This window comes from Ornithorhynchus anatinus, chromosome 15, assembly GCF_004115215.2.
Source record: "Ornithorhynchus anatinus isolate Pmale09 chromosome 15, mOrnAna1.pri.v4, whole genome shotgun sequence".
Taxonomy (NCBI): Eukaryota; Metazoa; Chordata; class Mammalia; order Monotremata; family Ornithorhynchidae; genus Ornithorhynchus; species Ornithorhynchus anatinus.
The window spans coordinates 197,581-213,253 of NC_041742.1; the positions used below are offsets into that span (position 1 = coordinate 197,581).

The following is a 15,673-nucleotide window of genomic DNA, read 5'->3' on the forward strand; positions in this document are numbered from 1 at the left end:
TGTGCAGAGCACTGTTCTAAGCGCTGGGGGAGAGACAGGGTCATCAGGTTGTCCCACGTGAGGCTCACAGTTACTCCCCATTTTACAGAGGAGGTTAATAATAATAATGTTGGTGTTAAGCGCTTACTAGGTGCAGAGCACTGTTCTAAGCGCTGGGGTAGGCACAGGGGAATCAGGTTGTCCCACGTGGGGCTCACGGTCTTCATCCCCATTTTACAGATGAGGGAACTGAGGCACAGAGAAGTTAAAGTGACTCGCCCACAGTCACACAGCTGACAAGTGGCAGAGCTGGGATTTGAACCCATGACCTCTGACTCCCAAGCCCGGGCTCTTTCCACTGAGCTACGCTGCTTCTCTAAAAATAATAATAATGTTGGTATTTGTTAAGCGCTTACTATGTGCAGAGCCCTGTTCTAAGCACTGGGGGAGATACAGGGTCATCAGCTTGTCCCTCCTGAGGCTCACAGTCTTCATCCCCATTTTACAGATGAGATAACTGAGGCACAGAGCAGTCAAGTGACTTGCCCACAGTCACACAACTGACAAGTGGCCGAGAGGGGATTCGAACCCATGACCTTTGACTCCCAAGCCCGGGCTCTTTCCCTGAGAAGCAGCATAACTCAGTGGAAAGAGCCCCGGTTTGGGAGTCAGAGATCATGGGTTCGAATCCCCACTCTGCCACTTGGCAGTTTCTTTACCTTACCCCCAGCTCGGGGCCAGTCAGCTCAACTCCACAGAACTGGTCAGTCTCCTTCAGGATTAAAAATGGCTCAAAACTTTCCAGTAAAAGAGCCTGGACTACTGGAAAGCACACGGGGCTGGGAGTCAGAAAGACCTGGGTTCTAATCCCCGCTTCTCCACTTGTCTGCTGTGTTACCCTGGGCAAGTCACTTCACTTCTCTGTGCCTCAATTACCTCATCTGTAAAATAGGATTAGGAATGTGAGCCCTATGTGGGACAGGGACTACGTCCAACCTGATTATCCTGTATGGACCCCAGCACTTAGAACAGTGGCTGGCACATAAAAAGGACTTGACAAACACCATTACTTGTACCAGTCACTTCACTTCTCTGGGCCTCAGTTATTTCATCTGTAAAATGGGGATTAACTGTGAGCCTCATGTGGGTCAACCTGATGACCCTGTATCTCCCCCAGCGCTAAAAACAGTGCTCTGTACATAGTAAGCGCTTAACGACTATCAACATTATTATTATTATATTATTATTATTAATATTATTCTAATATTAATATTCTAATATTAATCTAATATTATTATTAGAGAAGCAGCGTGGCGCAGTGGAAAGAGCACGGGCTTTGGAGTCAGGGCTCATGAGTTCGAATCCCAGCTCTGCCACTTGTCAGCTGTGTGACTGTGGGCAAGTCACTTAACTTCTCTGTGCCTCAGTTCCCTCATCTGTAAAATGGGGATTGAGACTGTGAGCCCCACGTGGGACAACCTGACTCCCCTGTGTCTACTCCAGCGCTTAGAACAGTGCTCTGCACATAGTAAGCGCTTAACAAATACCAACATTATTATTATTATTATTATTATTATTATTTCCACTGAGCCACGCTGCTTCTCCATGGCTAAAACATTCCTCAGAGGAGGGGAATGGATGGAACCATTTTTGTGGATGGGGGGGTGAAGGGCGGCCTGAACCATTCCTGGGAGGAGGGGAATGGACTGAACCATTTTAAAGGATGGGGAGGTGAAGGGCGGCCTAAACCATTCCTCGAAGGAGGGGAATGGACTGAACCATTTTCAAGGATGGGGAGGTGAAGGGCGGCATAAACCATTCCTCGGAGGGGAATGGACTGAACCATTTTTACGGATGGGGGAGCGCAGCCTAAACCATTCCTCGGAGGGGAATGGACTCAACCATTTTTGAGGTCGCGGGGGGGGGGGCGAAACTGAGAATAATAATACTAATACTGTTGCTATTTGTTAAGCGCTTACTACGTGCCCAGCACTGTTCCAAGCGCAGGGGTAGATCCAAGGTGAGCAGGTTGTCCCGCTTAGGGGGTCTTCATCCCCGTTTTACAGATGAGGTCACTGTGAGCCCGTCATTGGGCAGGGACCGTCTCTGTTGCCGAATAGGACATTCATTCATTCATTCATTCATTCATTCATTCACTCACTCACTCACTCACTCATTCAATAGTATTTATTGAGCGCTTACTACGTGCAGAGCACTGTACTAAGCGCTTGGAATGTACAATTTGGCAACAGAGACAATCCCTGCCCATTGATGGGCTTACATTCCTATCGGGTCAGACAGACGGACAGAAACAAGACAACTAAATCACAATAAATAGAATCAAGGGGATGGACACCTCATTGACATTCCAAGCGCTTAGTGCAGTGCTCTGCACATAGTAAACACTCAATAAATACTCTTGAATGAATGAGGCCCAGAGAAGTTTAGGGACTTGCCCATGGTCAAAGAGCTGACAGGCCGCAGAGCTGGGATTCAAACCCGTACTTCTGACTCCCAAGCCCAGGCTCTTGCCACTAAACCATACTGAAACCAGGCGCGGGGATGTGAAGATGGGGTAAAATGTAGGAACTGCATCGTTTTCCCAAGACAGAGGGGGGAAAAAAGATTTAACCCTTCCCCAGGCCACGATAGACTATAAAACAAAGGGGAAGAGAAGGAGCTTAATTTTCCAGACTGAAGCATTCCCAGGGCCAGGTGGTGTGAGAATAGAGACCAACCCATTTCCCGAGACTGGAGGTTCCTCGGGGTGGGGGGGAAATGAAACAGGAGCCTTGCCATTCCCATAGACGTACTTAGGAGGGAAACATAGGGATGGAACCATTTCCAAGGGCGCAGAGGGAGACGCTGGGATTGAACTATCTCCAAGGAGTGGGTGTCTGCCTAGGAGGGAAATGGGGTTGGGGGGGGGGGGCCCATGCCCGAGGTGGTTCACCGTCCCCTTTGTTTTCTCTGCAGTTCATGGGAGGGCACCTGAGCAGTGGGCAAGATGCCCCAGTGGGGGAGCCAAGCGCCCCCGAAGGCCCCGAAGGCGACGAAGAGCCCCGGCCCCCTGAGCCCGCCCCAGACCCCGACGCTTGGGGACCATTGGAGGACGTCCGTTTCCTCATCGTCTGCACCAGTTGGTACTAGGGCCCGGTCCGGGGCCCGTATACCCCCGTCCCGCCAGGACTGGCACCCGGCCCGATGAGGCGCGGTCTGGCGGCTCTGCCCGCCCCGTTTCCTTTACGTGGGCTCGGCTCAAGGGAGCAGCGTACCCCAAGCCCTCGGAGGCCGGGGGCGGGGCTGCCGCCCGGGCCGCGGGACCCCCAAGCAGGAGCCGGCGGCTCCCCGTTAACTCGGAGCCTCGGCCCCCTCGGAGCCCGAGCCCGCGTTCCCTCCTGCAGCTCGCACCCCCACCCCGCCCGGCGGGTCAGCATGAAGGCCCGGGGCCGGCCCGGCGCTCGTGGCCAGGGGATCGTCCGCAGGCTGGCCGCGGAGTGTCCTGGGCACGAGGAAAATACAGCGATCCAAACACTGGCTCTGGCTCTGCTTCTTTCCCCCCTGCGTAGCAGCAGACTTCAGCAGAAGTCAAGACAAAACTTTTGGGACTTGCTGAGCCTCCTCCCACCCCCGTAACTTCTCCCTAGCTTCCCCACGCCTTCTGGGAAGAGCAGTGAATCCGCTAACATTTCACCCTCTCATCCTCTCCCTCATAGCTTTCCTCTCGCGGGAGGGTCCCCGCCGGAGTCCCACGGCTGCCACTCGCTCCAGGAATCTAGGTTTCAAAAACTACTCGGTCAACACACCGGCTCACTCTTTCCCCTCCCTGCAGCCGGGGGGCCTGAGCCAGGCTCCTCGCCCTAAAAAATGGCATTCACGCTGGGACCAGAACCTCCCTGGCACCGGATCAGTCCCTGAACGCATCTCACGATTCCCATCTTCCTCCTCCTCCTCCTCCTCTCTGCCCACTCGTTCTCCGGCCTAGGACCCCACCCTCCTCTATACACAGGGGAACGCTGTCCTTCGGTGCCCCTTCCTCTGCCTCCCCAAGGAAACCAACTTATTCTTGAATTTTCATTTTATTTAAAAATGACTTAAAAAACATTTTACAAAGGTTGATCAGTTTTAAAATGTGACAAACACTGAAATGTAGATGCTGTCTAGAGAGATGGCCGACTGACTCTGGAGATAACGCCTGGCACTGAGAACCCGCCCAGCCAGCCCGGTGACACGTGGGAGGGATGGCGGGGGGCGGGGGACACGGGGCAGGATGGGGTCAGAGGCCGCCGTCCCGGTGGGCCCCCTCCCCAACCGCCTGCGGCCTCTTGGCCTCACCCGGCAGCCGGCTCGGGAAGCAGAAGCAAACTACTTTGTAAAACATTTCCTCATTCGGAAGAGCCCCCTTCCCCCCCCGACCGTTTTCCTCTTCATCCCTTCCCTTTCCGCTGCCCTCCTTCCCCCCGGGATCCCCTCCAGGATCCGTTTCCTACCTCCTCTGGTACGGAGAACCCAGAAACCACTCCAGGCGGTGGGGAATTTCGGAAGCGGGCCGGGCCCCTGGTCCCATGAGAGGTGGAGAGGAGGATCCGGGGGACTAGAGGCAAGGAGCGAGGGACGGAGAACGAGAGAAGAGGAGACGGTGACGCTCCCGGGGCTCTCGTTTCGGATTGGCAGTCAGAAGGCGATCCCTGATTTTGATTTCCCCCGACAGTTTTACTCTGTGGCCTCAGAAAATCACTTTCCTCTCGAGGTATCAGCCTCTCTCACCTGGGCCGAGGAGGAGTAACTAGCGCTGGTCCCCATGGCCTAGGGCGCTGGTGAGGACGCGCTTCTAACCCGATGATCTTGTATCTACCCCAGCGCTTAGAACAGTGTTGGGCGCAGAGTAAGCGCTTGACAAATACCATCATTATTCTCTGCCCCCCCCCCCCCAACTCCCACAGAGCACTGCTGCCCTCACACCCGCTACTTACACACTTACTCGCATTCAGGTCTCTTCCCCTTCTTCCTGTCTGTAAATGATTTTGCTTCTGCCTCCCCCATTGAACTGTAAGCTCTTCGAGGGCAGGGATCATGTCTCTCTTGTACTCTCCCAAGCACCTAGTACAGAGATCCACACACAGTAAGCCCTTAAAATTAATGATGGTATTTATTAAGCACTTACTATGTGCCAAGCACTGTGCTAAGCACTGGGGTAGGTACAGGATGATCAGGTCAGTCCCTGTCCCGCCAAGGACTCACAGTCTAAGAGGAAGGGAGAGTGAGGAACTGAGGACCAGAGAAGTGAAGTGACTTGTCCAAGGTCACACAGCAGACCAGAGGCCGAGCTGGGATCAGAACCCTGATCTGTGGATTCCCGGCCCCCGCGCTCTTCCCACTGGAACACAACGCCCTTCCTAGGTGGCCGGGGCGGGGCTCAGCTCAAAAAAGGATGGATGTGGGAAAGGAGTTCCGCGCTCCCGGAGGAAAATGACGATTAATCAACAGAGAGTATTTACTGAGCACCAAACTATGTTCACGGCCCCGTACTAACTGCCTGGGAGAGAACAGAAGAGCTAGTCGACACGATCCCTCTCCTCGAGGAGCTGACAATCTAAGGGAAGAGACAGACCCCGAATAAATTACAGCCGGGAGGAAGCGAGAGAGTCTAAAGATCCGTACGTAAAGGCTTCGGGGGCCGTGTAACTCGGGTGCTTAGGTGGCAAGGAAGCGCCGAAGCGTCGGAAATATGCCGTAGAGATGACAGATGAATCAAGGAAGGTTTCCTGGAGCACCTGTGATTTCAGTGTTTCAGAGTTTGGAAAGTGGGGAGAGGAGTGATGGTCTGTCAGCTGTGAAGGGGGAAGGAGTGCCAGGCAGAGAGAAGGGGAGAAGGGAGGGGTCGGCGTCGGGAGAGATGAGAATGAGGCCCAGTGAGTGGGTTAGCTTGAGAGGAACCAAGAATGAAGCGGGCAGGAGCGAGAGTAAGAAGCGGGGAGAGACGATTGAAGGTCCTGAAGCCGATGGTCAGGTTCTGCTTCCTATGGGCCACGAGGAGAGGTTTCTGAGGAGTGGGGAGACGTGGGCAGAACGACGGTGTAGAGAAACGAACCGGGCGGCAGAGTGAAGTATGGACTGGAGAGGGGAGAGGCTGGAGGCGGGGAGGACTACGAGGCACTAAGTCTGCTACGATGGTTGGCGTAGGAACTGTGGCCAAGGGGGTAGGAACCCGGCTTGGGATCTCCTTCAGAGCCCACGCCCTGGATTGTCTGGAAGGAGGAAAGAGGGAGCCACCTGTTCTGGGCTCTTTGGCCAGGGGAAGAGAAGAAAAGGAGAAGAAGGAGGGAAGAGGGGAGGAAAAGGAGGAAAGGGACTGAGGGAGTGATGCTGCCATTTCTGAATTTCTCCAAAACAAGAGGACAAGGATCTTTCAAGGTGAGCTTCAGCAAGCAGGCAGCACAGCTCAGAGCGGAAGGGGCGGGGTGAGCCACGAGAACTCTGGCCACCAGAACCCAGGCTAAGAGAACCCCGGGCCCCAAGAACCCGCGGAGGAGCTTTGACCGCTTGCACTGGGCCTGGAAGAACCACTAACTGATCATAAGGAATGACCGGACCAGCAAATGTGTCCGGCTTTCGAGAATCTTGGCCTCGTTCTCTTCTTGGAAATGCAACCTACCGTGCTGGGGGGCGGGGCTGAGCCGGGGTTGTGGGGGGCCGAACCAGCGGTGGGGGATGCCCTGAAACCTCACTCCGGACCAGGCCTGGAGGCCTGAGGCCACCTTAGAAAGTGGAAGTGGAGCTCCCGGGTTCTGAACAACCATCTCCGGCCGACCAGCGAGGCTTGACCCCGGGGCGTCAACCGGTTCCTATCCTGGGCTGGCCCCAGCCCTGGCCGGAGTGGGCTGCGGGGAGGAACATCCTGGATACGTAGTCATTGTTTTCTGAAGGCCCAGACCTAATGGCCATGTTGTCCCCCGGGGCGGGGGCAACGGGGTTGCTGACCACCGGGCGAGGGGAGAGCGGGGGCAAACGACCAGCCGGCTCGCGCCCCTCCTCGGAGACCTTGAGAGGGGACCCCGGGAGGTCAGAGGAAGCGGGTGAGGGGTCACAAGAGAAGAGGAAGAAATCAAAACAGAGGCCGTGGACGCCTGCTGCTCCAGCCCCGAAACCAAAGCCCCTCAGCCAGGCTGGACACCCACCCCACCCCACCCGAATTGGCTGAGCCCGTTCTGGCCTGACCTGGCCTGGCTGCGGTGATCTGCAGGAGGGGCCTGGGCTGACTCCGAGATTCTTCCCTCGCAGCCCCGCTAAGGCCAGGTGACTGGGGAGCGTCGACCTTCCAAGATGCTCCGGCGTGAGGCTGCACGAGGCCGGGTGCCGGCCGTGAAGAGCAGCGGAGACCGCTCGCACCTCCGCCCCAACGGGAGAGAAAGGAGAAAGCCAAACCCGGCCGAGGTGGATCAATGATGCTCACCCATTTTCTGGATTCCCCCCCATCCAAAAGCTTTCTGGGAGGGCCCCCCCAGCCACCGCCCACCTCCCGCCTCCGCGCTCCCCGTTTCACCCCCGCTGTCTCTGCTTCTCCCTGGTGATTGGCTGCACTTGCCCATGCAGGGACCGCTGCAGCCGGAGCAAAGAGCCCAGTATGGCCCAGCGCAGGGTGGGATCGGCCCCCGGAGGCGGCTGGCCGGGCACGCCTCCCGTGGACCCGCTCTGCCGCGCAGGAGCTGCCAGCCCTGACTCTGACCCGGCAAGTCCCTCCACGGGCCAAAGGGCAATAAGAGGGGCCCGTCCAAGCCCGACCGACAGGACGAGGCTTGGCCAGGCCGGAGGGAGGGAGGTGATACGGAACCTCACCGGTCCTCCGGAGCTAAGAACTGGTGGCCTCGGTGCTTTTTCCCAGGTTTTCCCACCCCCTGTGACACGCCCTCGCTAAACGGCACCAATGTGGCTCCACAAGCTCTGAGACACAACTTCACATCCTGGGCGCTGTGGACAGGTGCGAGCTGGATCCAGTCCTTATTCGGTCCTCACACCGACACAGATTTGAGTCAGATCTTCTGAGGGGTGAGAAGGTTTTGAAAATCCTATATTAATTCCAACGGACAGGACTTAAAATAGTAGTAATGGGACACTTAAATATTCATGACAGGTTACCTGGCTCCTGAAACAGGCGGAGTTAGATCTGGAGTCTCTGCGGTCAGCCAGCATTCTGGCCCGGGGGCTTCGCGAGGGCAGAGTGGCTATCACTAGTAACCTCGGGGGCCCGACCCAGGTCGGTTTGGTTGACGGTGTGGAACGTGTTTCTAGGTCTCCCCACGGGCAGCGCTGAGTTCCCCGACCGCCCCGACGGCGGCAAACGAAACATCTGACCAGCAGGTGTTCGGCCCCAGCGGCCGGACCGGTCGCCACGATGGGAACACGCTGAGGTCCTACGGGAAGAGTCCACCGTCAGCTGTCCCTTCGACGGCTCCGGCCGCTTCTTTTTCCGGGTGCACACAACCAGCGAGAGAGCCTGGACGGAGCAGTGGGGTGGGGCGGGGAGAGGTGGAAGGGGACAGGAGGAGCGGGGTGCGAGACGGGTCAGGGAGGGTTGGCGATGCTGGTTTCTGACAGGAGGAGGAGAATCAGGAAGAGGAGGAGGAGGAGGAGGAGGAGGAGGACACTAAGGGCCCTAGGGGAGATGGACGACGATTCCCCTGGGAGGGGCCGTGGCCCTGGCACTTTTAGTGCCCCTGGGAGGAGAGCTGGGAAACAGAGACAGCAGGGCCGGAGGCTCCCCTTCCCCACAGCTTTCCGGGGTCCCTTCCGTGTCCCTCCCCCACGTCTCTCCCAGGATCTCTCCCTGATCCCTCCCCCAGAGCTCTCCCAGGGTCTCTCTCTCTCTCTCTCTCAGGGCTTCTCCCAGGTCCCTTCCGGGTGTGTCCCCGGGGGCCTCTCGCCCGGGGCCTCTCCCCCCGGGGTCTCTCCCCAGGGGGGTCTCGCCGTACTCCTCACTCCCGGCACCCGAGCGACTTCCTCGATCCCGAGCCCACGGCGCAGACCAGGGGCCCGCTTGGCCGCGAGCCCTGTCCCGGGCGGTGAGGCTGGGGGCGCTTCCTGCCGCCCTGTCATACCCACTCCTGGACCGGGCGTTTGTAGTAGGTCACAGTTTGCTGCTCCCCCTTGTTTTTGAACTGGAAGATGGTGTAGACCAGCACCAGGATGCAGAGGGACAGGGTGCAGGGGATCACCACGGCCACAGCGTTGACCGTCCCGGGCACGTCGTTGATGGTCACCATGATGTCAACGTCGTCGTGGGGCCGGCGCCTCTCTTTCCTCCGCTCCACCTCCTTCTGGTTGCAGCCCATCCAGTCCCTGAGAATGGACCGCGGGTAGCCGGGCTCCACGCTCAGTTTCTGATTATCAAACTTCCAGTATTCTCGGCCCTTATAAAAATACGTGTAGTCTGGGGGAGACAAGGCAAAGGGGGGCAAGGCGGTGAGCGGGGACCAGATTCTTCCAGGGGTTAGTACAGGACCCTGCACCCCATAGGTACTCAGGGAATGCTACCGGGGGTGGGAGGGGAAGGGAGAGGAGGAGGATGTTGTGCATTCAGCTGGCCCCACTGTCAATGCTCACTTTGCTGCTGCTCTCATCCAGGCCAGATGCCCAATTCCACATCATTTCATTTCCTCTGGCCCCCCGGCCCCACACCCTGAAGCCCTCCTGATGACCCCTCTAGAGGGTGGAGGTGCTAGAGAGCAGTACAAGAGTCCGAGGGGAGCGGGTCAAAGGGAGACCAAGTGAACGGAAGGAACAGAGGGTCTGGGTGATTCAGAAAGGGGGTCCCTGGCCCCGGGATGACAGGGCCATCCCAGGGGAGGCTGACCCAAAGCCCCGAGGACACTGGGCCTGATGGGGTGGGGGCCGGGGCCGCAGAAAGTCAGCCCGAGTCGAGCATACGTACAGCCTTCCTTGCTGATGAACGCTCCCTGGGGGGCCTGGGGGATTCCCTTCCAGACGGTGATGGGCTTGGGATAGCCAGGGTCGGTCGCCCGCTTCTCCTCATTGTAGCGCCAGTACCGGTCCCCTTTGAAGAAGTAGGTCTTGCCCACCGGCTCCCAGCGCAGCGCCGTGTCGATGCCCTCGCGGGGCAGGCAGCTGCCCAGCTCCACCAAGCTGTGCGGGTACCCAGGCTCAGCCGTCACTTCCTTGAAGACCCAGTATTTGTCCCCTGGAGAGACGGGGGGGGGGGGTCACGAACCGGCCGACCAATCGGCTGGCCGTTCGGCACCTCGCGGAGCCTCCTCGGCCAGCCGCCGAGCCGCCCAGAGCCTGGACTCTGGCTTCGATGTGGCCACGGGGCTCTCGGAGGATCTTGGGGGTGAAGACCCCGCCCTCCCCACCTCCTCCTTGCCTCCAGCTCACGACACCCCTTCCCATTAAAAATTCACCACGGGCCCCTCGCCTACGGACTGCGCCCACTTCCCCATCCGGTGTGCCCTTGGCCCGAGGGGGCTGGGCAAGAGGGTGGGTATGACGCAGCCCAACCCTTCACCACCACGGAGCAAACACCTCCAGTGCACGTCCTCCCTACTCGAGGGTAATTCGTGAAGAGATCCAGACAGCCAGGCAGAGTGTAATAGGAGAGTAGCCAAGTGAGGTAGGAGGAGGCAAAGGGATTGAGTGCTTTCAAGCCAACGGGAAGGAGTTTCTAGTTAATGAGGTGGATGGGCAACCACTGGAGTTGCTTGAGGAGAGGAGAAACATGGTCTGAACATTTCTGTAGAAAAATGATCCGGGTAGCAGTGGGAAGTATGCCCTGGAGCAGGGAGAGACAGGAAGCAGGGAGGTTAGCCCGGAGGCTGATAGAATAATCAAGGCAGGATAGGATAAGCGCTTGGGACTACTGTGATAGCAGTTTGAATGGAGAGGAAAGGGGGGATTTTCGCCATGTTGTGAAGGTTGAATTGATGGGATCTAATGATGGACTGATTATGTGCCTTGAATGAAAGAGAGGAGTCAAGGTTAGGGGCTTGTGAGATAGGAAGGATAGCTTCCTTTCTCACAACCCCATAACCCTGGTGTTATCCTTGACTCCGTTCTCTCATTCAACCCACGTATTCAATCCGTCACCAAACCCTGTCAGTCTCACGTTCATAACATCGCTAAAATCCACCCTTTCCACTCTATCCAATTCACGTTCATTCAATCGTACTTATTGAGCGTTTACTCTGTGCAGAGCACTGCACTAAGCGCTTGGAAGGTATGATTCGGCAACAGATAGAGACAATCCCTACCCAACAAGGGGCTCGGAGTTTAGAAGTGGGGGGGAGAGAAAACAAAACAAAACAAGTAGACATCAATAGCATCGATATAAATAAATTGAAATATAGATATATTCATATCATTAATAAAATAAATAGAATAATAAATATATATATACATAAGTGCTGCAGGGTGGGGGGTAGAGCAGAGGGAAGGAGTTGGGGCGATGGGGATGGAAGGAGGAATAGAAGAAAAGGGGGCTCAATCTGGGAAGTCCTTCTGGAGGAGGTGAGCTTTTTCAGTAGAGCTTTGAAGTGGAGAAGTGATCACTCATCCTATCCCACCTAGATTACTGCATCGGCCTCTTTCCTGACCTCCCAACTTCCTGCCTGACCCCACTCTAGTCCATACTTCACTCCGTTGTCCAGATTATCTTTCTACAGAAATGTTCAGTGCACGTCACCTCTGCTCTTCAAAAATCTCCAGTGGTGGCCTATCCACCTCCATATCAAACAAAACCTGCTCCTCATTGGCTTTAAAGCTCTCCATCACCTTGCCCCCTCCTACCTCACCTTGTTTCTCTCCTCCTACAACCCAGTGCACGCACTTTGCTCCTCTGGTGCTAACCTTCTCACTGGGCCCCGATCTCACCTGTCTCGCCGCCAACCCCTGGCCCACGTCCTACCTCTGGCCTGGAACGCCCTCCCTCCTCAAATCCGCCAATTACTGTCCCCAGCTTCAAAGCCTTACTGAAGGACCATCTCCTCCAAGAGGCCTTCCCAGACTAAGCCCCACTTTTCCTCATCTCCCACTCCCTTCCGCGTCACCCTGACTCGCTTTCTTTGCTCTTCCCCCATCTCCCTACCCCACAACACTTGAAGCAGCGTGGCTCAGTGGAGAGAGCCCGGGCTTGGGAGTCAGAGATCATGGGTTCGAATCCCAGCTCCGCCGCTTGTCAGCTGTGTGACTTCAGGCAAGTCACTTAACTTTTCTGTGCCTGAGTTACCTCATCTGTAAAATGGAGATTAAAACTGTGAGCCCCACGTGGGACAACCTGATCGCCTTGTATCCGCCCCCAGCGCTTAGAACAGTGCTTTGCACATAGTAAGCACTTAACAAATACCATCATTATTATTATTATCATATATCTGTCATTTTGTGGTTTTTTTTACTGGTGTCTGTTTTCTTGTATGGATGTCTACCTCCCCCTCCCCACCCCGAAGACTGTGAGCTTGTTGTGGGCAGCGATTTTCTCTCTTCATTGTTGTATTGTACTTTCCCAAGCACTTAGTACAGTGCTCTGCACACTGTAAGTGCTCAATAAATATGATGGAATGAATGAATGGTGCTGTTTACTGTGATGGGAAAGTCAGGGGAAGGACAGAGTTTGGGTGGGAAGATAAGGAGTTCTGTTTTAAACTTGTTAAGTTTGAAATGATGGTGGGACATCCAAGTAGAGAGTCTCTTGAAGGCAGGAGGAAATGTGAGACTGCTGAGAGGGAGAGAGATCAGAGATGGAGATAGAGATTTGAGAACCGTCTGCACAGAGGTGGTAGTCGAAGCCCTTTGAGCAAATGAGTTCTCCGAAGGAGTGGGTGTAGATGGAGAATAGAAGGGGATCCAGAAGTGAACCTTGAGGGACACTCACAGTTAGGGGTTGGGAGGCTGAGGAGGAGCCTATGAAAGAGATTGAGAATGAGCGGCCAGAGGGATAGGAGGAGAACCAGGAGAAGACAGTGTCAGCGAAGCCATGGTTGGAAAATGTTTCCAAGAGAAGGGCGGTCGACAGTGTCGAAGGTAGCTGAGAGGCTGAGGAAAATTAGGATGGAGTAGAGGTCACTGGATTTAGCAAGAAGGAGATCACTGGTGACCTTTGAGAGGGTAGTTTCTGTGGAGTGAAAGGGACGGAAGCCAGATTGGAGGGGATCAAGGAGAGAATTGAAGAAGAACTTGAGACAATGGGTGTAGAAAACTCACTCAAGGAGTTTGGGAAGGAATGGTAAGAGGGAGATGGGGAGATAACTGGAGGGAGCCACGGGGTCCAGGGAGGGTGCTACAAGATAAAAGAGACATGGGCACGTTTGAACGCAGTGGGGAAGAAGCCACTGGAGAGTATTTTCATAAGGTGCGAAGGGATGGGGTCGGAGGTGGAGGTGGAAGAGTTGGATTTTGAGTGAAGGCAGGAGATCTCCTCTAGAGATACTCCTGGGAAAGATGGGAGAAATTGAAGAGAGGGACAGGAATGAGGAAGGACAGGGGAGAAGCAAGGGAGATTTTCCTGAATTGTACTTCCCAAATGCTTAAGACAGTGCTCTGCATACAGTAAGCGCTCAATAAATACAACTGAATGCATGAATGAATTTGAGGGAGATCACACCTGATAGTGTCAATTTTCTTAATAAAGTAGGTGGCAAAGCAATTGGGGGCAAGGGATGGGGGATGCAGGGGGACAGAGTTTGCGGGGAGGAAGTTAAGCATCTGGAAAAGCTGGCGAGGACAGCTGGCATGGGTGTCAATAAAGATGGGTGAGGAGGTTGAGGGCAGATAGGCAGATTTCAGAGTTGATGAGGGTAGAGATTATGCCGCGGCTAGAGATGATGAGATCGAGTGTGTGTATAATTGGTGACTGGGCGAGGTGGGGTGGAGCAGGAGGTGAGTGGAGTGGAGGAGCGATAGAAAGCAGGCAGCAGAAGGATCGTCAGGAACATCCACGTGGACACCGAAGTCCTCGAGGATCAACGTAGGGATGAAGAAAGAGAGAAGGCAGGTGAAAAAGGGATCAAAACGGTTCAAACTTGGAGGTGGGGTCTGTGGGGTGGTAGATGACCATTACTAGCCTCAGGAGTGGGTGGTGCTTAGACTGTGAGCCCCATGTGAGACAGAGACTGACTGGGTCTGACCTCATTATCATGCATCTACGCCTGTGCTCAGTACAGTGCTTGGCAACACGTTAAGCACTGAACAAATACAATAATACATAATTATATTATTATTACTGTCATGACAGAGGACAGGATTCCAACTGAGAAGAAGCCTTTGGGTCACAGCTGTATTGCGCCCTCCCGCCTCCCCCCTCCCCGCTGCACTGTACCACCCAGGTGTCACTGCTCCGGCAGGAGAGGAGGGAAGAAGGGAGAGCAGCCCGGGGCTCTGTACCTTTAAAGAAGACAAATTTCCCATCAGACCTCTCGTAAGCAGCGTCGATGCGTGTGGACAGGCCCTTCCAGAACTGCTCGATCTGCATGGGGTAGCCCTCTTGCACCCGGTTGTTGCGCAGACGCCAGAACCAACGTTCCTAGGAAGAGGAGAAATGCCTGAGGGCATAGCTGGGGGTAGGAGGGGGCAAGACAGGAAGGCGGTGGAATGTCTAGGCGGGGCCAGAGGGCAGGGGTGCAGGGAGGATGGCAGCAGCTGTTACCGCTGACCTGCTCAAGTGACAAAACTATCCCACTAGGAAACCATTACCCAAGGGACCACACGCCAGGATCACGGCTCACGACAGCTCTTCCCGATACGGACCGGGGGGCTCTGTCCCAGCACAATCTGGTAGCCGCACACCTTTGCGGCGAAGCCTTGCGCCTGGTGTCCGGGAGCTCCCTAGACGCCTGGAAAGAGCAGCAGATCTTGTAAAGCCTGCAGGGCGGGGCCCCGGAAGATGAGAGTTTCCCCCCTTTCCCGGCCATTCATCGAGACCCCAGCGGGGTTCCAGGCCCTATCAGCCGCTGGGAAAGAGGACTGGAGGAGGGAGGACTGGGACAGAGTGTGCTAGATGAGACTCTGAGGCAGGCGGAAGGGAGAGGCTCTGGCTGGGGAGAGTTTCACCCATTTAAGAACTTCTTCCCAATCAGCCCATCACAGAGCGACTGGTCCCCTCTGCCTCTTCCTGATGGTCCTCTCTGAAGGGAGGCAGGGCAGGTTGTGGATCTGACCTGCCCGGTGGTCCCCGAGGCTGGGGCAGGCCAGGACAGGCTGGGACATTGGACGAATCGGCTGTGCCTGTCGACCCACAGCCCTGAGCGACGGGCAGACCAGGTGGCTCAGCCTGCACCTCGGGCAGGGGAAGCCACGGGCCAGGTGGCGGCGGATGAGGAGGACGGGTGCACACAGGAGAGGGAGGAAACAGAGGTGGGGAGCCCGAGAGGACGGGCGAGATGGTGACTGTGGGCAGTTGCCTGCTCTGGATGCCCCACTGGCACCCACAGCCCTCCCCTCGGGGGTTGGGGGTGGAGAGGCAGGTGGGGAGACAGCTGTGCAGGGGCTGGCTTGAAGCCAAGCTCTCAAGGGGATTGCTGGCTGAGCCCTGGAGGAGCACGTGGTCCTCGTGCCTGTACGGCTGCCTGGGCCCTGCGGGAAGTCTGGGCCCAGACCTCACCCATCCGAAGCACCCCGAAGGAACTCAGGTCCCTCCCTGCTTGATTGCCAGCCCAGCCCCGGCTCTCCGGGCCTGGGGCTCTGCTCGCCCCGG

General features: G+C 56.2%; 1 protein-coding gene across 1 annotated transcript in view; it reads right to left on the minus strand.

Annotated features, from left to right (window-relative positions):
* Nucleotides 1-5,922: 5,922 nt before the first annotated feature.
* MMP24 (matrix metallopeptidase 24) overlaps nt 5,923-15,673 on the minus strand; it is a 48,754-nt gene continuing 39,003 nt past the window's right edge. Inside the window, 3 exon segments of the mRNA XM_029080151.1 lie at nt 5,923-9,406; nt 9,908-10,174; nt 14,365-14,503. Coding sequence (XP_028935984.1) covers nt 9,069-9,406; nt 9,908-10,174; nt 14,365-14,503 — 744 coding nt within the window. The 3' untranslated portion in view covers nt 5,923-9,068.